This window comes from Callorhinus ursinus, unplaced genomic scaffold, assembly GCF_003265705.2.
Source record: "Callorhinus ursinus isolate GAN/ISIS: 27379988/994484 unplaced genomic scaffold, GSC_fseal_2.0 scaffold4, whole genome shotgun sequence".
Taxonomy (NCBI): domain Eukaryota; kingdom Metazoa; phylum Chordata; class Mammalia; order Carnivora; family Otariidae; genus Callorhinus; species Callorhinus ursinus.
In genome coordinates this window covers 43,535,881-43,560,039 of record NW_027397066.1, presented here as the reverse complement: position 1 = coordinate 43,560,039, position 24,159 = coordinate 43,535,881, and the positions used below count along the sequence as shown (strand labels likewise).

The 24,159-nt window shown below is 43.5% G+C and overlaps 2 protein-coding genes and 1 pseudogene across 3 annotated transcripts in view; 2 read left to right on the top strand and 1 right to left on the bottom strand.

Annotated features, from left to right (window-relative positions):
* The window catches only part of CLOCK (clock circadian regulator), a 154,739-nt gene extending 144,514 nt beyond the window's left edge, over positions 1-10,225 (top strand). Inside the window, exons 24-25 of one of the 2 annotated variants that reach the window (XR_012377922.1) lie at positions 9,278-9,434; positions 10,085-10,225. The gene's annotated coding sequence lies outside the window, so the exon portion shown is untranslated. Of the gene's footprint in view, positions 1-9,277; positions 9,488-10,084 lie in introns of both variants that reach the window. The other variant, XR_012377923.1, reaches the window with a different exon arrangement.
* TMEM165 (transmembrane protein 165) overlaps positions 1-24,134 on the bottom strand; it is a 27,053-nt gene extending 2,919 nt beyond the window's left edge. The window contains exons 1-4 of the mRNA XM_025887067.2: positions 23,658-24,134; positions 10,209-10,434; positions 2,749-2,924; positions 2,021-2,203 (exon numbers count right to left, since the gene is read on the bottom strand). Of these exons, the coding sequence (XP_025742852.1) occupies positions 2,021-2,203; positions 2,749-2,924; positions 10,209-10,434; positions 23,658-23,867 (795 nt within the window). The 5' untranslated portion in view covers positions 23,868-24,134. The remainder of the gene's footprint in view (positions 1-2,020; positions 2,204-2,748; positions 2,925-10,208; positions 10,435-23,657) is intronic.
* LOC112835573 (coiled-coil-helix-coiled-coil-helix domain-containing protein 2 pseudogene) lies at positions 14,608-15,155 on the top strand (annotated as a pseudogene).
* Positions 24,135-24,159: the final 25 nt, after the last annotated feature.

The window sequence follows — 24,159 nt, the reverse complement described above, 5'->3', positions numbered from 1 at the left end:
GCTGCTCTGTGAAGGGGTGGGGTGGGACTGTACCGCTCAGACTCTGCGAGTTCTCACTTCCAAGCTGGCATCCTGGGAGATGGGGCCATTCTACTGGAAAGTGATGCTTCAAAAATCACTGGGTCAAGTACAATTAAATAGTTCCTTTAAGACAGAAGTTTTCAGTCTTTGTTATTTGCAAAATTTATTTGACCCTGGAACCTCATCCCCCACTTTTTTTTTTTTTTGCTTAGTACCTAATTAACATCCTCAAAGGACAGTGTTGGAAGCAGAAATAAAGTTCAGACTAAAATAAACTGAACTGCACTCCAGCATGGTTTATATAAAAAATTACCAAAAAAAGTTAGGAACAAAAACAGACCACCCCTATTGCTGCCCCTGAAGAGCTCACTACCATCCCCACGGTGCTCGTAGCAGGGCAAGTGGCTAACGGTGCTGGTGGGGGGGGAACCTATGCACATTCTCTGCTTCATCTACACAACCACCCCATGAAGTAGCTAAACGCCGCATCTTCAGAAGAAATGGTGCAGTAATCTATCACACAGCACAAGACTCGAGCCTGGTCAGCACATGCCACGCTGCCAGAATGCGGCGGCACCAAGGGAGCGCACGGGGACAGCGGACCTGGACCTTTCCCAAGTCACTCTGTGCCATACAGATGACGCTATTAAGGAAAATGCAGCCATTTCTACTGTCATAACAACTCACTCTGGCAGAACCACCCCACCATCACCACCACCACCACCAAAAGGTCGCTTACTTTCAAGTCCCAATCCTGGCACTCTGAAAGCCAAGAAAGAAGGCTAGAAATCAAGAAAAATGTAAGGCACAGCCATTACGGTGACATTTTCCAAGGAAGTTTTAAAATACAGGACTCGAGTGAAAAATGGAGTTCTACTTTTTTATTAATACAGCATTTTTGATGTTTCTCTGATGAAACAGCCCCGTCCTGGCCTTCAACTCTTGTTTGAAACTGGGGCCTACGTTAAGGAACTTGTCTCCTTAGGAGCCAAGGACACATTCAACTCAAGCTTGTTCTCTAAATCCTACCACTGGATAAAATCAGTGCAATTTAACATATAAAAAAGACACGGTATCAGCTAAGATCACGGAGAGCCTGAAAAGTTGCTGCAGCACTGCTTTCCACAACCATCTCCTCAGTAAATCGTAATAAGCCCGTGTGAACGGTAAGACACCTCATGTGAAACTAATTCCTCCCAAAAGAAAGGTGAAAATTTTAAAAACACCCCCCCCCAATTTATCTTTTAAATTAAGTGGCATTTGGCAACTACAAACAAGATATAGAAGAAAATGCGAGAAGGCAGAGAGCCTCAGCTTCTAGTCCTTGCCCCTGCTACCAACTAGCTTATCTTTGGACAAGTCGCCCAGTGTCTGCGCCGCAGGTTCTGTATCTTTAGAGCAAAGGTGCAAAGGGATCAGAAATCTCTTCTAGCTTACTGTTCTAGGCCTTAGTATTCAGGGACTAAGATCAGTGAAAGTGTATATCCAGAAGCAGGTCAATTGTAATTGCACTACCCAGAGATAAGCACTGTGAACGTTTCAATTTCCTAAAAGTCTTATGTTTGCGGAGGAGTGAGTATTCCCAGAGCTAAAGAGAAATTTGTAAATAACTAATTTCTCCACACTGGACAGTTAGGCTGTTTATTTTCCACTGAATGTTATTTTGTAAAGTAACCGCCCACAACACTAAGGTTCTAAGGAAAGACAAAACCAAGTCAAGACAACTGCCACGGTATCATTTCGGCAAAACTGAAGGGAAGAGGAGCAACAAGAGAAATCTAAAGACGCCAATTCAGTTGGGACACAGAATGCCATCTGACTACAGAAGCTGGAGATGGGCCATTTTAAAGAGAATCAGGATTATTAGGTCTAAAATAGTCCAGCATGTGAAGCAGTCTTGGCCCAGACGGACTGTCCAGGGTCCTCTGGAACAAAGTAACATTGTTACGCTTAGTTTTACTACTAATACAGAAGCAGCTGTTTCTCAAGTATCACTCACCTCTCTAGCTGCCAAAACAATTGTAGTTAGTTGTGAGCGATCACCCCATTCTGCTAAGAATGTTAATGTAAGGGCCTGAACAAAGATGGGTGAGATAAAATGCAGCCATCTTTTCTGAGGTAGCGTCGTGCTTGTACCCGTTTCAACATCTCCTGGTCCATTTAAGAGTTTGGTTCTTTGAAACTAAATTTTTAAAAAAAAGGAGAGAAAGAGGAGACATTAAACCCAAGAAGCAAATCAAAATAGTATCAAAATTACTTAACCTTTCCCTGAGAAAGTGTTTAAATTTTATGGAATATGCTGAAACTAAAATTATGTGACCCCAAACTTTTCTTTTGAACCACTCTCACACAACAAACACTATATTCTCAATTCTTCCATTCCTCTGCAACAAAATCAGTCTTTACTGCTCCCTTACTGTCCTAAATGCCGTGGCAAGAAACATAAAATACAAGGTACAGTTCCTGCTTTGCGGGAACTTATAATCACTGAGAATCCTGATCACGTGAGGCCAGCATTCCGCCCAGCGTCCCTGCCTACCACATACCCACTCACCCAGAGTCTGATCACAGACAGCTCTAAGAATGCAAACCAGGCACAACAAGCTATTCTTGTGTGGCCCACACATCTCACACGGATAGGGATGACCACCGAAGAACCTGTGCATAGTGTTGATTCTTAGCTGCGTGCTTTTTTGGTCCAGATATTTAATACCTGCCATGACTTACTTCTTCATCTTTTTTCTTTAATTCCGCTTGAACTTCTTCCAATTCCTCTTGACCTTCATCTGGACTCATCTTTAAGCCTTCTCGAAGCATTCTAATGCCAAAAATGGCAAATAATGCAGTTGAAACATAGTATGTATACACCCTGGGGATGACTGTGGTGGCATAGCCAAACAAAACTGGAAGAAAATGCAACAGTGTGCCCAGTTAATTAGCAGGCATCACAACTAACCCACAAAATAGTTAACTTTGGAAATCATAATTTAACACTGTTCTTGGGGTGCCTGGGTGGCTCAGTCGGTTGAGCGGCTGGCTCTTAAATTCAGCTCAGGTCATGATCTCGGGGTCCAGGGATCAAGCCCTGTGTCTGGCTCCGTGCTCAGCACACAGAGTCCTGCTTCAGATTCTGTCTCCCTCTCCCCCTGCTCCTCCCCCACTCACGCACTCGCTCGCTCTATCAGATAAATCTTAAAAAAAAAACAAAACACACCGTTCTAAAGGAAAAGTGATTCACATAAGAAGCTGATCTAATACATATTAAACCTTAAATAATTCCACTTCTTTCCCTCCGCCAATTTCAGACCCTGAGATCAAGCCAGGGGCCTAACATCATGAGATCAGTGGTGCAGCGGAAGACAGCATGTGTTCCTTGGGGAGAGAATGAACTCCTCTCTGGACACGGCCAGGGGCTGGCTCACCACATGTCCCGTGGGGCACAGTACTTTAGGGAGGAACTTAACGATGATGCCCTCTAAGGATCCTGAGATCTTATACAACTTTCATATGTAAGTGATATTTCTTCCTCACAGTTCTTTAAATTACAAACTTCTATAGTGAAGAATCATGACAAGATTCTCCATGAGAGGTAGGATTCAAACTCTGCTCCTTTTTAACTACTTCAAGTAAGTATGTCTTATAAAAGAAAATCCTACATATATTAAAATAACATTTACAATAGACTTAAATTTATTCAGTACCATTCTTTCCTATCATTAAAAAAAGAGGACAACTGTATTAAGTTAAACAAAAAACTATACTTGGAACCATATCAAGGACCCAAATCCTAACTGTGAAACATAAATTATACCAGTATTATCAGTTCAGTATTTAAAACTTAAAACTATGGAAGGCCAAAGGACGTTCCATATACATAATAAATGCAATTACTCCACTTCACATGCTCTTTTTATGAGTACAACACTTAAAATCTGCCTGATCAAATGTATAACCATATCCATCTGAACATCAAATGTGTAACCACATCAAATGTATTCCCAGTTCGCTACATTACAAAATTGAAGATTTTAAAATCATGTTTAGAAAGACATCAAATCTGTGTTTCTGTGTACATGTTTTAATTATATGTATGAATATATACATCTACATGTATGTGCATGCACACACACGATACGTAGATTTTCTGCTCTATCCACTGAAAAGGCCACGAAGCAAAGACATCTCTGTAACAAGCCCACTTCACATGCAGATCTTGGTTTCTAACAGCATCCTCCTGAAAAGGCTCCTCGGGAAAACAGCTAACTCCAGGGCTCGGCCGATGGGGCACAAGATGCACCTGCCCTATACTGTTAGACTGGAAAGTTAGCAAGAGCATAAAGAATGATGGGAGCATGACACAAGGACTAGGAGCCAGCTTGCAGGGGCTCCCACCAGCCAAATCTGGGACAATTTAAGCAATATAGTTAAGTAATTAAAACCTACTGAAAACTGAATTCCCCAATTGATACTGACAGCACATAGACGAGCCCATGGGATGGGAAGGAGCTCTTTGTTAGCTCTTTGTTAGTGCCGGGGCCCACGGGAAACGGGGATGGGGCCCCAGAACCAGCAAACCATCGCTCCACAGGCATCAAGGGAGCGCGCAGATCATGCGAGAATCACCCACTGTAAATGGGCACAGAGCAGCTGTACTGTTTTACAGTGTCCCCGTAAAGACTGCGTATCATTTGCAGAGAAAAAGACCATACACAAGAGAAATCTTGACATCAGTGAGAGACAGATGGACATCATGTTCTTCCAGATGTAACCTCTTAGAGGAACAAACACCACCAAGGCCGTATTCTGGTCAAGAAGGCACGGCCTTAATCTAATCACGAGAAAACAGCAAACCGACACGAGATGAGGAGCAATCCATTAATGGCTGTATTCTTTTAAAAAAAAAAAAAATGTTAACATTGTAAAACACGAGAAAAGGCTGTGGAAGTATTTCAGATTAAAACACTAAAAAGACCCAAATCTAACAGCTGACCTAGACTTGCTCCTCTACAGGAGGGGATGCTGCTAGAGAGCGTGTTAGGTCACCTGACACAAAATAAGGATGGCAAAGCACATATCACTCTATCCGTGTATATAAATACATGCATATATATATGAATTATGTGTATATGCACATACTTTATGTATCTACAGATATAGCATGTATATGTCACTTCTATCTACAACCTATAAATCATGTATGTGCATACACATGCATAATTTTGTTTAGACAGGGACAGGTCACAAACGCTGAAGCAAATGAGGTAAAATGTTAACAGGGAATCTAGATAAAAAGGTATATAGGTGTTCTTTGTACTGTTTTATTTTTGCAACTTTGTGAATTTAAAATATTTTCCATAAAAGTTTTAAATTTTAAAATGGAATGTAGCAAGCCTCTTTAAGTCTCCTAAACTCAGTTTTCCTTCTATCTTCAGATAATCTAAAAAAAACAAAAACAAACCTTGATACTTACAGACACTTATGCTGCCATCTTTTCTGCCTGACCTCTCCAGAGAGAACAAAAAACTACCTGGCATTGTAACTTTTCTTCCTCTGGTTACTGTCCCTCTATTTCCTCTTTCTTTGGAAACTTTCCCTCAGACACTCAAGCACTTTTGCTCTGGAAACAGTGAGACGTTACTTCTCTTTAAGCAAGGACTTTGCAACAAGTCAGAATAAGTTATGTCCTGGTCTTTCTACATCTTGGCAATGTAGAAGTTGCAAGAAAAATCACCTGGAGTGAAGAGAGAGATTTGGGACTCACTGACTTTCAGGTAATTAAACTGAGAACACTCAGCACAGGGATATCAGTGTGAAGGGGGAAAATGGGCCCAGAATAAAACTGTGGGGAATATGAATATTCAATGGCACAGAATTTTTTTCCCAGAGAGAACTATAAACACAGGGCATCACAGAAGCCAAGAGAATAAAAAGGTGGGAAAGCCCAGGAATGTGGTGTGAGGGGGCTCACGAAAATGAAAACTGAACTCTAATAAGGAAAGCTGATTACTGAAGCCTTTCCAAAGGTGTCAGAGCAGAAATCAGATTACAAGTGGATAAGGAGGAAAATGGGAGAAAGGCAATGAGGAGGAAGAGCGGCAGTAATAAAACTCTGAAGCACACAGGATGATCATCTCTGCTGTGGAACGGCACAGAAAGGCTAGGTGAACCCCCGACCCCCAGCGAAGGGAGGGGCCTGCCTAACATAATGAGCCCTCCGCTCGCGTCGGAAAGGGGTAAGACTTCCAAGTGTACCATCTCCAAATTGGGGCTGTTACTCCCAGGGATATTTAAAGACTTCACAAGGGGACACGGATGAATACTTTATAAAGGAATTTCCCCAAGTTCCACTTGTCTTTCCTAAAACTCATCTGCCTGAAATGTGCTTGTAGTTAAGGAGTCAGTCAGGCTCCCCTTTCTCCCCATCCCTCCTTCGCTTGCGTTTTGTCCCCTTTACAAGGTTGCCTTTTACCCAGTTTTCTCTGGTGCATTTCCTCACAGTATGGAAAAATATATATCCTCGGGCAGCAAAGAGGAGGTCTAAAATACTGGGGTCCTCAATCAAGGTATCATAAACCAGACACAGGGCTTTGGGGCTTCCCTGTCTTATGCAAGTTGCTGGGAAGGGTATGACATCAGAAATAACGGCATTATGTTTGTTGGAACCAATGCGCATGGCATTAGAAATAGGGTGTTTTGGCCTTGGCAGGAATGACAATTTTCACTGAGAAATCATGCCTCTTTCATTCCCCAACCGGTGTAAATGAAGGCGTTTTCCCTAAGGCAGAGTTTTGTTACACAAAGCAAAGAAAGCCTCAGAAGGCAACACTAAAGCCCGTGGGGTCTTCTCTCACCCTGGTGGCACTCTCAAAGCTGGCTCCCTCTCCTAATCCAGCCCCCCCCCCCCCCCGCATCTATTTTAGAAGGATTCTAAAGCAGATGGTTGTCATGGGGATGTATATCACGTTCATTTCAATTCAAAAACCAAGTCAAATGATTTCGGACAGAAAACAAGCCTGGCTTGGATGATTTACTATGGACCTACTAGAACTGCTATGGCAGTTAGGTCAGGTGGTAGACAGTTTCCATAAACTGATGGAGCCAAATCTGCAGCTCCAAGGCACTGGCAAAAAAACGTATTCAAAATATGTGATGTGATACAGTTTTTAAACAAAATCCCTTATTGGCAAAAGTACACTAAAATGAACAATATTTCTCAATCATTTTTAATAGCCAGTTAAACAAGGTACTTCTAAAGTAAAAGACTAACATGTACAAGAACAGTCATTTGATAAATTTCAGAGAAACTCTTTTTGGTATACTTGATGGTTTCCAATCCTCTGCTTTCAACAAAATTGACAGCAGTATTTCAAATCTTATTTAGCAGTATTAATTTGTCAGCTGGTAAAGCATTAAAAAATATTTTTGATGACTAGTATATAATTTTTAGCTTAAAACTCAGGAGTCCAATGAACTGAGTATGATTGTAACAAAATTCCTTACTATCTACTTATTTATGTGAATAAAATTTCTCCGCCTTTACCTCTCTATGAAAAAAAAAATAAAGATTAGAGTTGAAGCTAAACCTTACTTCCTTTGGTCAATAAAAATACTGGTCCATGGACATATAAACTAATTTTAAAAGAATAGTTCTGGGGTGCCTGGGTGGCTCAGTTGGTTAAGCATCTGACTCTGGATCTCAGCTCAGGTCGTGGTCTCAGATAGAGGTCAAACCCCCCACACTGGGCTCCACACTGGGCATGGAGCCTACTCAAAAACAAACAGTTCTATCATTTCATGAAGAGATGCATTTCCAAACTTTGAAAAAATGGTTTAGGTAGTGTGATATATTAGCTAAATATAAGTAATATAAATGTATTTAGCTTGTGATACATTTTGCCTTTTTTTTTAAAGATTTATTTATTTATTTGAGAGAAAGCATGAGTGAGAGAGAGAGAGAGAGAGAGCGCGCATGAGAGGGGGTTGGGTCAGAGGGAGAAGCAGACTCCCTGCCGAGCAGGGAGCCCGATGTGGGACTCGATCCTGGGACTCCAGGATCATGACCTGAGCCGAAGGCAGTCGCTTAACCAACTGAGCCACCCAGGCACCCAACTGTGTACTATTAATAACTATAACTTAATCTGTAAAAAATATTACATTTGGAGACAACAAAGGAAACCGTCAGTCTCTTTTAAAATTCAATTTATGGGGGCACCTGGGTGACTCAGTCGGTTAAGCCTCTGACTCTTGATTTCTGCTCGGGTCGTGATCTCAGGGTTGTGAGATGGAGCCCCATGTCAGGCTCCACACTCGGCAGGGAGTCTGCTTGAGATTCTCTCTCCCCTCTCTCCCTCTCCCTCCCCCTCCCCCTGCATGTGCACACTCTCTCTAAAATAACTAAATCAATCTTTAAAAAAATTTCAATTTATATGCATATTTGTGCTACAGATAAATGACTGTGTTGAACGAGCTAAATCTGAATGAGCAAAGTCCATAAAAGATTTTGAAGCAGAAAGTTATCATTAGGGTAAAATTCTAGGAGGAAAGTAAGAATTAAAGGAAAAAAGAACAATGCCAATGTCCAAATGTTAAAGAGTTTGTTCAGGTATTTTTAAAGGAATGAAGCTGACAGTGGGTATCAAACTGCTAATGGTATTTAGATCCCATTTGATTTATTTTAAAAGAATACCTTAACAGTTTTATTTTACACAATATAGCAGAAATTAGATCTTTGCAACATCTTAAACTTATGGTGAAAACTTTGACAACTTCTATGTGAGCGGGGGGGGGGGGTACAGAGTTTCTCCAAGTGATCCTGGATACCCAAGGAAAAGGCGTGCAGACCCCTGCTGCAGCCTGTTCCCCACAGCAGCGGTGAGTGGGGCCGGTGGGTGGCAGACGGGCCTGGGCCGGGGACTCAGCGAGCCATCCGGCTGAGGAAAAGGAACTGATCGCATGGAAGAGGTGGGGGAACCCTTGGCACCGGGTTCTGAGGAGGGAACCGGCAGAAAGGCCAGTTTTCAAGTTACCCACAAAGCCAAAAATAAAAGTTTCAAAAAAAAAAAATTCTCCGATATTACTCAAACTCATTCTAAACACAATTTCACCCACAACCCGCTCCACTTTTCCTATTTCCTATATCAAAATTTGTTTTTGAAGAAAAAATTGTTTTTATTATGAAATATGATGCCATAACTAACTTCTAAAATGTGAAAATTAGTCCGATTATTTTAATCAGTAAACTATTCATTTATAATAGGTTTAAAATGATGTAAACTCTAATAGGCGTCCAAGCAGCCAAAAACAACCTGCTCCATACTTGAAGAACCAGCTTCCGTGAGAGGTGGGGGAGGTGCGGAGGGTTGAAGGACCGAGCACCTGAAACATTTAACACAGACTGCAACCCGACGAGAGAAGTAGGCATTATCGTCTGTCTCCATTCCACAGATGGGGACACTGAGGCTGGCAGGTTAAGGAACTTATCAGTAGGCCATTCCGCGACAGTCAGGTTCCCACCCACGTCTGACTCTCAGGGGAAAGCTCAGTTTTCCACCCAGCTAGGTGGCTTGGGGTGGCTTCTGAATCAGAGACTCAGCTATGCCTCATTATTTAGTGTTAAGCTTACTTTCTCCTGGTCTAATTCTTTGAAAAACTGAAGCCTATGCAATAGTAACACAAACTGGGAATCTAAGAACATTCCATCCCTTTATTATAAAGGGTAAGAACATCTTAATCAAACACAACAAACTGAAAGTGACTCTTCAGTTACTGATTACCAAATGTCCTTCAAAAGTTACTGCTTTCCAACACGTCCTTGAAATGTCCTTCAATCGATAATGCTCTGTTGTGACTTGAGTCCTATTTCTAAGAGATCAGATAGAAGCTTATCTGGACTGAAAAGAAAAAAAAAAAGCAAGGGTATACACAGCCAAACCCAGGATAAAAAACTCATGAATAAATGAGGAGTACAGATCTTGGCTGTGAATCACTGAAATTTTCATTTTTTTTAAAAGTACAGCATGGTTTTTAGTCATGTACGTACCTGACACTATTTTCTGTTTACTAGATTCTGGAACTCAGTCAACCCAAGTGCACCTGACCAGCTAGCTAAACAAGTCAAGGACTCAATACCCCACACCACGCTTCCTCCTTAATTCAGTAAGGTCACGGGGAGGAAGAAGCGCACTCACCTGACAGGCACGTCATCAGGCCCAAGGCGAGCATGGCCCCCGCCAGCACCGTCAGCCGGTTATAGCGCATGGCCATGATGGCCGCTATGAAAAATGTCTTGTCGCCCAGCTCAGATACAATGATAACCGATATGGCGGCGACGAACGCATGGATAAATCCCAAATTTGTTTGGGCAGCCGGATCTTCTTTATTGCCATGAACCGGGGCAGCTGGTGTAAATCCTTTCTGAAATAAAAAAAATATATATATATTATGTATCAGCTATTTTTTGAAAAAAATCATTAAAATTCTTTCATTTTTGAATATGAATTAAAGTTTTTCTGTCATGGTCACTGACTCACTGTCTAAGGACTTTGAAAGCCATCTGTAATGACCAAAACCTCTAATTTATGGATGCTACGATGCAGATCCGAGTACAATTCTACAAAAGAATTTTTTTTAAAAAAGAATAGAGACCAGCTTAGCCACATAGTAAAACTACCCTATTTTCTAAGTATCTGTGGTTTCAGGTTCAGCTCTCAGCTACGTCTCATTCAAATTCTGACCTGTGACTTGAGCGGAAGAGCCACATACGCTTACCAAATATTCAAGTAACAGAAAGCGAAGAGAAATTCCTTTAAGATTTTATAGGACAAAACAGGATCCAGAAAGCTCTCAAAAGGCTAGAGCAAGAAAGGGCTCTAACTGAGATTTAATATAGCTGGATATAAAAAGATACAAAGAATTTACAGAACACCAAAAAAACCCCAATAATCTGATTAAAAATGGACAGAGGACCTGAACAGGTGTCTTTCCAAAGACATCCAGATGGCCAACAGCCACATGGTATGATGCTCCACATCGTTCATCAGGGAAATGCAAATCAAAGCCATAATGAGGGGCGCCTTGGTGGCTCAGTTGGTTGAGCGACTGCCTTCGGCTTGGGCCATGATCCTGGAGTCCCGGGATCGAGTCCCGCATCGGGCTCCCTGCTCAGCAGGGAGTCTGTTTCTCCCTCTGACCCTCTTCCCTCTCGTGCTCTCTATCTCTCATTCTCTCCCTCTCTCAAATAAATAAATAAATAAATCTTTAAAAAAAAAGCCATAATGAGTTTACACGTTAAACCTGTCAGAATGGCTAGAATCAAAAAGATAAGAAACAACAAGTGTTGGGGAGGATGTGGAGGAAAGGAACCCTTGTGCACCTGGTGGGAATGCAAACCGATGCAGCCACTGTGGAAAACAGTACAGGGGCTCCTCAAAAACTTAAAAATAGAGCTACCCTATGACCCAGTACAGGGCATTTACCCAAAGAAAACAAAAACACTAATTTGAAAAGATCTATGCACCCCTATGTTTACTGCAGCATTATTTACAATAGCCAAATAGGGAAGCAAACTAAAGTGTCCATCAACAGAAAGATGAATAAAGATGTGGTATTCTCTCTCTCTCTCTCTCTCACACACACGCGCGCGCGTGCGCACACACACACTGGAGTATTACTCAGCCAAAAAAAATGAGATCCTGGGGCGCCTGGGTGGCTCAATCAGGAGAGCGTCTGCCTTGGGCTCAGGTCGTGATCCCAGGGTTCCGGGATCGAGCCCTGCATCGGGCCCCCTGCTCAGCAGGGGATCCTGCTTCTCCCTCTGCCTCTGCCCCCCCACCCCCCGCTTTTGCGCTCTCTCAAATACATACATAAAATCTTTAAAACATAATGAGATCTTGCCATGTGCAACAACATGGATGGACCTAAAGGGTATTATGCTAAGTGAAATCAGAGAAAGACAATTACATATGGTTTCACTTACACATGGAATCTAAAAAACAAAGCAAATGCATAAACAAACAAGCAAAACGCAGGAACAGACTCACAATTACGGAGAACTGATGGTTGCCAGCGGGAGGAAGGGCAAAATGAGGGGAGGAGAGTGCGGATACAGGCTTGCAGTTATGGAGTACGTCATGGGAATGAAAGGGACAGCAAAGGTGCCGTGGTGGCCTTGTATGGCGACAGACGGTAGCCACACCTGTGAGGTAGCGAACACACAGAGCTGTCCCATCACCATGCTGTACACCCGAAACTCACGTAACACTGTGTGTCACCTACACTTCAATAAAAAAAATTAAAACTGTTTAAAAATATATATATAAATGGATATATGGATGGTCCTATGCTCAAGTCTAAAAATATCCTAGGCGGTGTCATGTGGCCTAATAAAAAAGACAAACCAAAGTCTTGGTTGGCATTAAGGTCATTTTAAGCTGAAAATGTGACCACGCTCAAACAAGCAAAACAGTACTTTAAATACATTTAACAGTTAGTGACAAGTCCATTATTCCATGCTGCTCAGCTCTTACCCAGAGTTCTGTACGGCTCCGGGGCCCGGCTCCGGGGCACACCGTGGAGAAGGCCCTGCCCCCTGAAGATCATCCCAGGCAGAAGAGGCTCTAAAACAGGGACTGGCAGGCTGCTGAGAGCCCACGACCAGTCTGTGTCAGCTAAGAATGCTTTTACATTTTTAAGGGGTTGCAAAAAATAAAAAGAGGGACGGAAGGAGGAGGGACGGAAGAAGGAAGCGAAAACTATGCAACAGAGACCTTAAAAACCTAAAATATTACCTGGCCCATTAAAAAAATTTTGCCAACTCAGGCTCTAAAACAATCAAATAAGAGACTAGGAAGGACCGTGTGCCTATGTTCCCACGACTGTGAAAGTTTGTCTGTGGGTCTGTATCTATGCTGTGCGACCCTAAGAGGTAGAACTATAAGGTCACAGATGGTAGTAAACGTTTAGGTGGCAGATTTTAGTTTAACCCTGAGAAAAGATTTCTCCCCCAAGAGAGCCATGTGAAGCCGAACTGGACCGCTAGAGAAGGCAGCAAGTTTCTTCCTCCACATCAGAGTTCCAGAGAAGAGAACCTCCACTTATGGGACATGCGCTGTGTCGGAGGTCTGCAACCTGGGCCATTTTGTCTCTCAGGGGTCTTTACACAACATCCAGAGACACTGGTTGTCACAACTGAAGGTGAACTACCAGCACCTGGCAGGCGGAAGCCACAGGTGCTGCTATGGACGGGACACCGTGCACAGGGACTTACCCCAAGCCCCACAGCAAAGAATCACCAAATCCAACACATCAAAGTTCCCAGGCTGGGAAACTGTGGGCTACACAAATCACTTCTAAATGTCTCCTCCAAACCTAACGGCCCACCTTCAATTAATTTCTAAAGCCTGTGAATCTCTAGAAACCTAAGAGAGAGAAAAAGAGAAAGAAACCCCCAAAACACATCTGATATTTGGCAGGGTAAAAACAGAAGTACTTTGATTTACAAAGGTCCTAGTCAGAGATATCAAAGAATAAAATCTGAAATTCTTAGTGTGCGTGTCATTCCTCAACTCACGACATAAACTTGAGTCCTAATTCCACAGTAAAGATCAGCAAGATTTAAGCATTTATCAGACGAGACCTTTGAGCTAAAAATTGGGGAAATTTAACATTTTAGAAAATAGTTGGTATTAGGACTAAATCAAAAGGAGAGCCTTGGAAGCCAGCTCTTGATTAAGCTAGTACCATTTTAAGAAATTCTTCCTTTCCTGGGCGCCTGGGTGGCTCAGTTGGTTAAGTGTCTGCCTTCGGCTCAGGTCATGATCCCACAAGCCCCGAGTCCAGCTCCCTGCTCAGCGGGGAGTCTGCTTCTCCCTCTGCCCCACCCCCCTCGTGCTCGCTCGCTCTAAAATATTAAAAAAAAAATAAATTCTTGCTCTCATGACCATTTTAGTTCCCTCTATGCTGATGTTCCTTTAAAGATGAGCTTCCTTTCTCTTCAAATACCCTATGATCATTAAGCATCATAAAAAAATAAGCATTTTAACTCGGCTCTCATTAATGCAACCATTTTCCTCTCACGTATACCTTTTGTATGAAGGAATTTCACTGTAAAGTATTTAGGACCTGAAATCCAAGAAAATGTTTAGGAATAAATATACACCATTTATTATCAATTAGCTCCAAGCTCAAAAACAGAAAATGTTTACTTTTAAAAACACAACAGGGATCAAAATTGCATATTTTTTCAAAGGATTTTATTTATTTGACAGAGAGACACAGCGAGAGAGGGAACACAAGCAGGGGGAGTGGGAGAGGGAGAAGCAGGCTTCCTGCCGAGCAGGGAGCCTGATGCGGGGCTTGATCCCAGGACCCTGGGATCATGACCTGAGCCTAAGGCAGAGGCTTAACGACTGAGCCACCCAGGTGCCCCCAAAACTGCATATTCTTGTGGCTTTGTAATTCTCAGCCATAAAGCGCTGGCCACATTTCTCAACCTGTTTCTCTGTGAAATGAAGACAAAATAAAACTTGCCTTATGAGGACAACAAAACAAAAAACTACATATTAAAAACTTGCTATAGAGACACTGAGCTGCTCTGCAAGTCACCATGCCGCGTGGAAGTGGGAGCCGCACCTCCCGCATGGCCCCTCCGGCCAGCCGGGCACCTCAGATGAGAGCAGTGCCTAGACCAGCGCCGGCAGCTCAGCCTCCAGCACCGTCTCCACCAGCTGCTGTCGGCTCACCTGCTGCTGCGTCTGGGCAGCCAGGGCTCATGGCCCAGATGGCAACCACTGCAGCTGGCGTGGCTGTGGGCTCTGCTGTTGGGCACATGATAGGTCATGCCATCACTGGGGGCTTCAGTGGAGGAGGCAATGCTGAGCCTTCAAGGCCTGACATCACTTACCAGGAGCCTCAGGGAACCCAGCCAGCATACCAGGAGCAGCAGCAGTTTGGCCCATGCCACTATGAGATGAAACAGTTTCTGGAGGGTGCCCAGAACCAGGGTGACCTGAAGCTTTGTGAAGGTTTCAGCGAGGTGCTGAAACAGTGCAGATTTGCAAATGGATTAGCCTAATCAAGAAGTTCAAATTGAAGATAAGGAAAATCATCTCTCATAACCAATTTAGCATAAAAATATAATTGATGGTGAATGGTGAATATATAAAGTGTAAAACCACCATTTAAGCTTCTCCATCATTAAATACAGCTTTCTTCAGAATTGGAATAAAAAAGGTTGTTCTTACTGTACAGAAGTTCATTGAGATGGTTTGAATTTGGGGTTGGGCAGATATTTGTGTGCCTCCTTAAATCACCTTTTGTGATGTTCTCATTTGTGAATTAGAATAAAGTGATTTTCTCCTCCCCCCCAAAAAAACTTGCTATACACAGAACATAAGAAAATCAACTTGCAGCTTTTATTGTATATTAGGCTGGTCTTGGATTTTCAAAAAGATAGTGTTAAACCACCAACCACTGTGATAAGAATTTAAAACCAAAGGATCAGAGTATTACAGAGATCAATTTTTAAAACTTGCAGTGCTAATAACAGGGTCAGAAAATGATCATTGGTTGTCAAAGGCCTAAGTGCTTACAGTGTGCAAGCAGTGCACCTTTTTCTAATCCGCCTTCAAGATGACTTGCAGTGGTCTAATGCGTCGCTCCGGTACCAAACTGCCTGGGTCCACAGCCAAGGCATTACCACTTACTGTATGACCTTGGGCCCAGAAGTTTACCTCCCTGTGACTCAAGCGGCAGGGTCGCTATGAAGATTAAATGAGCTACTACACAGAAAGCTGTTAAGGTCATGCCTAGCATACAGTAAGCACTCAGTTACAAATAGTTACCACAATGCACCACAACACGACCAGTTTCATCTTTGTATGAAGTTAGTTCATCATGTGACCTCACTGTCTAACAATGACCCCCAGACTCCATACTGAAGGATAAGCCTGCACAGCAGCACCGTCCAGTAGGAAATAATGCAAGCCACGTAATTTATATTTTCTGGTAGCCACATTTTAAAAAGTAAAAACAGATAAAATTATTTTACTTAACCCAATATAGCCAAGATACTACTCTGGGGACATGGCGTTCTTTTTTTCCACCTGGGTGTCTACCTACTCACCACACCCAGCTCAAGCACATCTCCATTTAGCCGAGCCACATTTCAAGTGCAGAAGAACGGCCACTTGGCTCAGGGCCATAGTCTGGGCAGCGCCACAGAAGAACCTGGTAAGCTTTTGGTAACCACCAGCCTTCAGTCATGCAGTCCCCTACTGCCCTTCCTACCTCCCTTCTGTGATTCGCCTTGATTCCTCAAGATCCAACTTACACAGAACCTCGTAAGGCCTAGCCCAAGGCCTAGTCCCACCCCTAAGGACCCTGCAATCCTCAAGAGAAAGTGAATGCATACCGTGGGCATGGCAGGTACATGACTGAAACAAAGTTCAAGAAAGGAACACTAGGGGAGTTCATCCTTTGGTATTAGAAGCATGTATAAATGGAATGCCATCTGTAATAACAAAACATAAAATAACTATATGTCCATCAACAGGGAACTGGTTAAATAAATGGTTGCTCCGTGTATCAGAATATTCTAAAATATAAGAAAAGTAAAAATTAGAATGTTTTAATTATACCAATAAAGAAAAATCAGTAAGATATTTTTAAGTTAGAAAAAAGCACCTATTATGTATGTAGTCACTATATGTATGTGTGTGGAGGGGTGTGGGAGGGAGGGAGGTATATAGTTTAGTACAGTTGTTAATGCATGCCAAATCTCAGCAAACAGTTAACAGTGGGTGTTTACAGGAAAAAAACCAGGATGACTAGAAGAGGAGTCAGCAAACTTTTTCTTAAAGGGCCAAATGTTTAACCTCATGGGCCACAAAGTCTCTGTGATAACTACCCAACTCAGATGCTGTAGCTTGAGAACAGCCATAGATAATACTTTAATGAATGGGCATGGCTCTGTTCCAATAAAAAACTTTATTTACAAAAACAAGGAGCCGGTGGTAAAATGCAGTCTGCTGACCCCTGGAACTAGAATACGAGAGGAGGAGACATACTGTTTCACTCTACGTTCTCTGTACTTCTGGGTGGTATGTTTTTCATACACATGATTACAGATACCTGTTGTGCACCACTTCAAAAATCTCTTGACCCAATCTCTTGCTCTACTTATTTTAAAGTGAGAACCAATTCCTTGAAGGCCATTCATTGGTTTCAGGCAGGTCCAACCAGAAAGTGAGGGCTCTGTATTCCTTCACTACCCAGAAGTATGGAGGAGTTAACACCTGTGTGGCAACCTTTGCCCAACGGGGGAAGTCAGCCCCGAAATTCATTTCATAAGCCTCCCTGAAGCCTTAGCAGGATTTGGTACCAGCCACTCAACAGGGCAGGGTGGACTAACTTCAAAATGCACTGGGGTACATGCCCTTACCTCATTCCCAGGACTGACAATTGCAAAGAATACAGGCATGTTCTGAGAACAGGGAGCAAACCTGTCAGATGAATGGCTGGGTTAAGATGAGAAAGATAAATTGAGGCCAGACTGAAAATCCTGTGTGTTCTGATCAGCAAGAAGCCCTTAAAAGTTTCTGAGTAGAAGCCACAAATATGATTAAGGCACTGTGGCTAACAGATCAGGGCAGAATGTAGAGAAGGCTGGCGGCCACTGGGCCAATAAGGAGGCCAGCTGCACAAGACCACTGTTGAAGGTAATTCAGAGAAGGGAAAATTCTGCACACAACAGAAAGGGAAAATATAAAAAGAGCTTTAAAAAGCAGGGTGGGGGCATGGATCAAAGATAATGGTAAGGTTTTTCTGCTGGGTTTACTGGGACGAATATTTATATTCCCACAAAACATGTGGGCAAGTGGAAAAAAATAAGGTTTGGTTTCAGATCCGTTCGCTGTGAGGCAGTAAAAAGCACTTCAAATGAAGGTTTCCAAGAGGCTACCAGAATTGGGACACCTGAGTTGAGGCCAGCAGAGTCTCAAGGTATGTGTCTGGTTGCTGGCAGCCTACACTGATCAGCTAGAGCTCTGCAAGTAGATGAGATTTCCTAGGGAAAGGGAGGTTAGATTAAGTTGAAAAATGAGCCTTAGAGAAGGTCTTTACCTAGGGAAAGGGGTGAAGGGGGTAAAAAGAACAGCAGCAACAATACAACTGTCCTAGATATTCAGAGAGCCAGGCAAGAGGTGGTCAAGTTAAGGGCAGGCACCGTTCGCTGAGCTACTAACTTGATGCCAAGTATTTTCATATACACAGTTTAACCCGCTACTCAAAAACCTGAGAATTGTTATCTTGACTTAAGAGGAGAGACTGAAACTTACTAAGACTCAAGGTTATCCAGTCAAGATGGGGTAGGGCTCTTCAAGAGGAGTGCACAGTGTGAAATGAGCTGAAAAAGAACCCAGGATGTAGTAAGTAGGTGGGTTTTAGGTATCCTTCAAAACCAGAATTTCAATGAAAAGACAGGGACTGAAGCCAAATAAGGGAAGACGAAAGTGCAGCGAAAGAACAGTTAATTCCCTAATTCCCAGTGAGAAATCTGGTCTAGGGACTCCTGGGTGGCTTAGTTGGTTAAGCGTCTGCCTTTGGCTCAGATCATGATCCGGGACCGAGTCCCGCATCGGGCTCCTTGCTCAGCAGTGAGCCTGCTTCTCCCTCTGCCTGCCACACTCGCTCGCTCTGACAAATTAAAAAAAAAAAAAAGAAGAAGAAATCTGGTCCATAAAACTGAAGAACAGAAATGAATACAGTCAAGTAGTTAAATTACTGGTCTTTTTTCAAGGAGAAGCCTGTGGGCATGTGTCATAGACAGAAAGGGGCCAAGTGAAAGGGAGAGAATAAAGACTGTGAGCAGGGAAAGTAGCGGAGGTCAGAGGAGGACAGGCACGGGGACACAGAGAAGAGGCTCGGACGGCAGCTCTTGCCCCACACATGGGGAAGGGCACAGTGTAGACGCTCCAGGTGGGCCACAGGCAGGGACTGTAACTCTGGTATCCCACTATCCAGTCATCAGACACCAGTGTCTGCCTTCATACAAATACCACCATTTCAGTATTTGAATTTGGGTGTCAGATGCAAATTATTTACATCTTGGGATGTAAAAAAAAAAAAAAAATTGCTGAATAAAACTCATCTTTACTCAAAATTAGTTCCAAACTGAAAGTTCCCTCGTTTAGAAAGTATTCCTTTGTGCTCTCATGATCTGCAGGAGAAGGATGAAAATGCCAACAAGGCAAACAATAACTCCTACTTAAGTCCCAGAGCTCAGATGCACACACGGCGGCAGCGACCTGAATGAAAGCGTGGGAACCCTGGTCGCACGGTCGCACGGCCACACGGCCACACGGCCACACAGCCGCATGTGCCGAGCCAGGGAAGATGCAGATGCTCCTGTGAAGCAAGGGCTACTACCAGCTACCTGGAAAAGGCCTGTTCTCCCTGCAAGAAAACAACAATAAAGCCGCTCAACAAGAGTCATCACACAAGAAGTGAAATTTGGAGATAAAGGAGTCAGAGGAAAATGCTCACAACTGGCTTAGAACAGTCTCCTCGCCATGACTTTACTGTATCAAGTCAGAAAAGCCTTTCCCACAAAGTCGGAAATGTGCACAAAAATATACGTGCAACTTAAATAAGACACCTTGTAAAACCCTGGTTTTATAAAGATCGTAAGGCCGCCCGGGTGGCCCAGTTAGTTAAGCGTCGGACTCTTGATTTCAGCTCAGGTGGCGATCTCAGGGTCCTGAGATGTAGCCCTGTGTCCTGCCTGTGTCAGGCTCCAGGTTCAGCAGGGAGTCTGCTCGAAATGCTCTCTCTCCCTCTCCCTCTGCCTCTTCCCCTGCTTGCTCATGCATGCTCGCTCTCTAAATAAAATGTTCTTTAAAAATAAATAAAAAAAATGGGCGCCTGGGTGGCTCAGTTGGTTAAGCGACTGCCTTCGGCTCGGGTCATGATCCTGGAGTCCCGGGATCGAGTCCCACATCGGGCTCCCTGCTCAGCGGGGAGTCTGCTTCTCCATCTGACCCTCTTCCCTCTCGTGCTCTCTATCTCTCATTCTCTCTCTCTCAAATAAATAAATAAAATCTTTAAAAAATAAATAAATAAATAAAAAATAAGAGATTGTATTTAAAGATAAAATTGTATTTTATTATAAATTTTCACTAGCATGTCTTTTATCTGTGAATGGTTAGGTTTGTTGTTTTTTATTGTTACTTGTTAATGCATATTAGAATACTATATATTTAACAATTAGATGTTTATAAATACATTTTAATGAGTTAAATTTTATTTTTATAAATGTTACTGTTTTACAATGTATTTATAGAGATTTGAAATGTATTAAATGTATTTAGCTTCACTGATTTTTTTAATTGCTTTGATGGTAGAATACCAACAAACTCAGTAACGTAATGATCACTTCATTCTGAGACAGCAATCATGAGTAAGATGAGTCACCTGACAGCCTCTATCTTTGCTATAGAGAGGCTAGAACAGGAAGGTTGGGCGGGATGGAACAGGATTGCAACCTCATGAAAATGGAAAAAAGTTTAAAATTTCTCAAAGAAGGCCTTCTCACAGTTCAAGATAATAAATAAAAGAAATGCCAAGGAACAGTAAAGCAGAAATACAATAACCAGAATTTGTACTGGGTGAGGTAATAGGCTTTTGTGGCTTTATCAACCTTGCTACGCAACCAGAGCAGTTCTTTGGACTTCCAGAATACGCAGCAAATTATAAACTGCCTTTATTAAATCTGTCTGATCTCCCTCAACTAAATGGACGTAATGCTTCTTGTACTACATGCTCTGTCCAGGGAAGGAATAAGAAAAAAACTGAGTAAGTCACCAAAAGCATAAACTGCATAAATGAAAGGATCCAAGTGGTCAACAACTACTCTTTCCAAGGGTTTGTAAACTGGGGTTTATTTGTAACTGTAAGTTGAGAGTGAACCCCCCCAACTATTTTACCTGATTATAGAAAAAAAAAAATACCCAATGTAGAAAGCCCTGTCAGAAGTTCAGTTATCTTGCTTCAAAGTACGCTGAGATATAACATTTTTATAATACATCTTACACATGAATGTCTACCAATAAAGGAGAGATTCTTCCCTCTCCATTTTCAGAAGTCCACTCTCACACAGTGGCATGAAAAAAGTAAATTTAAATATCCTATCCTTTTAAAATCTACTGGATGTAGCTGCAAGCAAATCGGTTGAAACTTCCAGATATCCAGCAACATTCAGCCCTCGCTTATATGGTTATCAAATTGAGTCCTGACGATAGCTTACTTCTAACAACGGGACAAAAAAAGCAAATGATACTTATATTACATAGTTTAGAAAACATGAATGAAAAATCTCTTCCAACATGCTGTAGCACCATAGAGAAAAAACCTGAGACTTATCAAAACATTAGATGAAAATATAATTAAGATAATTAGATCCTACTACAATATAGAACAATTTGGGATAAATTCCTATCTTGGGATCCCTGGGTGGCTCAGTCGGTTAAGTGTCTGCCTTCGGCTCAGGTCATGATCCCACCATCCTGGGATGGAGTCCCGAATGCGGCTCCTTGCTCAGCAGGGAGCCTGCTTCTCCCTCTACTTACTGCTCCCCCTGCTTGTGCTCTCTCTCTGACAAATAAATCTTTAAAAAAAAAAAAAAGAATAAATTCCTATCTTAAAAGAACCACGAAGAATACAGCTGGCCCTTAAACAATGCGGGGTTAGGGGCGCTGAGCCCCCCCTGCACAGTGGGAAATCTGTATATAACTTTGGGCTCCCCCAAAACTCAACTACTAATAGCCTACTGTTGACAGGAAGGCTTATCAATAACATACACTGATATCGATTAATAAATATTTTATATGTGTATTATATACTGTGTTCTTATAATAAAGTAAGCTAGAGAAAAGAAAATGTTAAAATCGTAAGGAAAATACATTTATAGTACTGTATTGAAAAAAAAATGCACATATAAGTGAACCCATGCACTTCAAACCCATTGTTCAAGGGTCAACTGTATATCAAAATATTAAAGACAAAAATCATATTATATTGTGCCTGTCCCTTCCCTTCCCATCTCCAGTTTTAAAGACAAGGATCCTTAAGTCCACTTAAATACAGTCACTGCACACTGCTGCCTTTATTTTACAAGGCGAGATTTTTCCTAACTGCCTAAAAGGGTATTATTAATAGCCACACCTACCACTATTTATATCTCAAAAAATCACTATATGACTAAAACTCTGATGAAAGGCCTGGAACATTACATTCAAAATCTCTCACAAAATTACTTAACCAAAAGTAGTTTCGTTTGAAAATAGCAAGTTAACGACAGATAATGAGTTTAAATGACAGAAGGTTAACGGATAAGCACTAAGAATACATTTTATGAATCAGCATTTTAGTTCAATTTCAAAAGTGGAAATGGCTAGCAGGGTCAGCTGAGCTCAGAAGTGACAGGCAAGAGAGAAATCACTTTTAACCAGGAAGTTTTAGGGAAGTCTTCAAAGAGTAGGTATCTGCTGGTGGGCTCCAAGCTCCCTGAAGCCTTTTTAGGGAGGCTGCCTGCTGGGAAGACTAACCACAAAGTACATGATACATCTCCGGTTTGAGTGGTTTGAGTACTGCGTATGAGCAAGGGAGTGGTGTCTAAAAGGCCTGGAGGCTGACTGGGGCCAAATCAGGAAGAAATCTCAACATCCGGCAGAAGAGGATGGACTGAAGTCAGTATACAGGGGCAACTCACTGAGGATTTCTGAGAGGTAAAAGAGAATTCAATTTCAAAAGATTAGTTAGGTGGTGACTGGCCAAATGAAGCCTGGGTGGGAGTGGAGACCTAGGAGAGCTGAGCGCCAAAACTCTCCCACTAGAAAAGATCCCAGAGGCCTCAATTCAGGAGTCCTAATTGGAAATGAGGAGAAAGTTTCCCTGGTACAGGGAAGGCATTTAAAAATGCCGCCGAGGCTCTGCATACAAGTGACTAAGTGATTCTATTAACATAAATTAAGACGTTAATAAGACCAAAGGAACGGGTTCTGGTATGCTAATGAACTTAGAGTTGGCATCCCACCCCGCTGCAGTACCCTGTACTGTCAAAGATTGGTTATTCGTCTGCGTTCCTGAGGGCTACTTCCTGCAAGCCAGAGCACGTTTTTAAAAAGTGAGAGTCACGTTTCATAATCCATATACATTTGGCAAAACACACGGGTCGTGCAAAGCTGAATTTGGGTAAGCACTTTGGGACGAGCGGTTTCAACAATGAAATGTTCGATGCTGTTGTCCTCAGGGAATACGAAAAACCTCCCACTATCCTGTGTTAAAAACTTTCTACCCGGGATGAGTACCTGGAAGCCCATTCCTCGGCAGCATCCCGGTGCTCTCGGACCGGAGGTTTCCAGCGGACGCCGTGCTGGGCGCTCCCTTCCCCTCCCCCATGAGGAGCCGGGCGAGGCCGGGCCCGACCCGGGAAGAAGCGCCCTCCACCGTCTCCACCCCCAAGGAGCCGGGGCGGGCTCCCCTCCCCCTCGCCGGCCGCCGGGGCCGAGCGCGGCGCTCCCGGCGGCCGCGAGCCTGGTACCTCGCGCACCGGCTCCGCAGCCGGCCCGGCCCGTCCTGCTCACCTCGGCCCGGGCTGCCTCGGGGCCCTGCACTGCCGCGGGCTGCGGCTGCAGCTGCTGGGCAGGCGCCGGCGGTTCCTTGTTCCGGTGGCTAAGGTCTTCGTCGGGAACAGCGCCTACGCCGGTCGGGGCCCACAGCAGCGCGAGCAGCAAGAGCAGAAGCAGCCGGGGCGCCGATGCGCGGCCACTCCCCCGGGCCGCCGCCGCCGCCATCCCGCCGGCCGAGACGGCCACGCACGGGCGCCGCAGGAGGAAGTGAGGGCGACGGGAAGCCTCGACCCCGAGCCGCCCCCGCCGTGCGTCCCTCACACCTCGCCGCCGCCGCCGCCGCTTAGTGAGAAATCGGCACCATGCGGGAACTGGCAAGGGCGGGCGAGAGGCTTAATACAGGCCGACGTCCGCAGCTGCCGGCTCGGTCCTCCCCTTCTCCCGCGGCGGCCACAGGACTCAGCCAACTGTCTCGCTGCGGCCCAGCCCAATTCCTCGGGGCCCCGCCCCTGCCCGT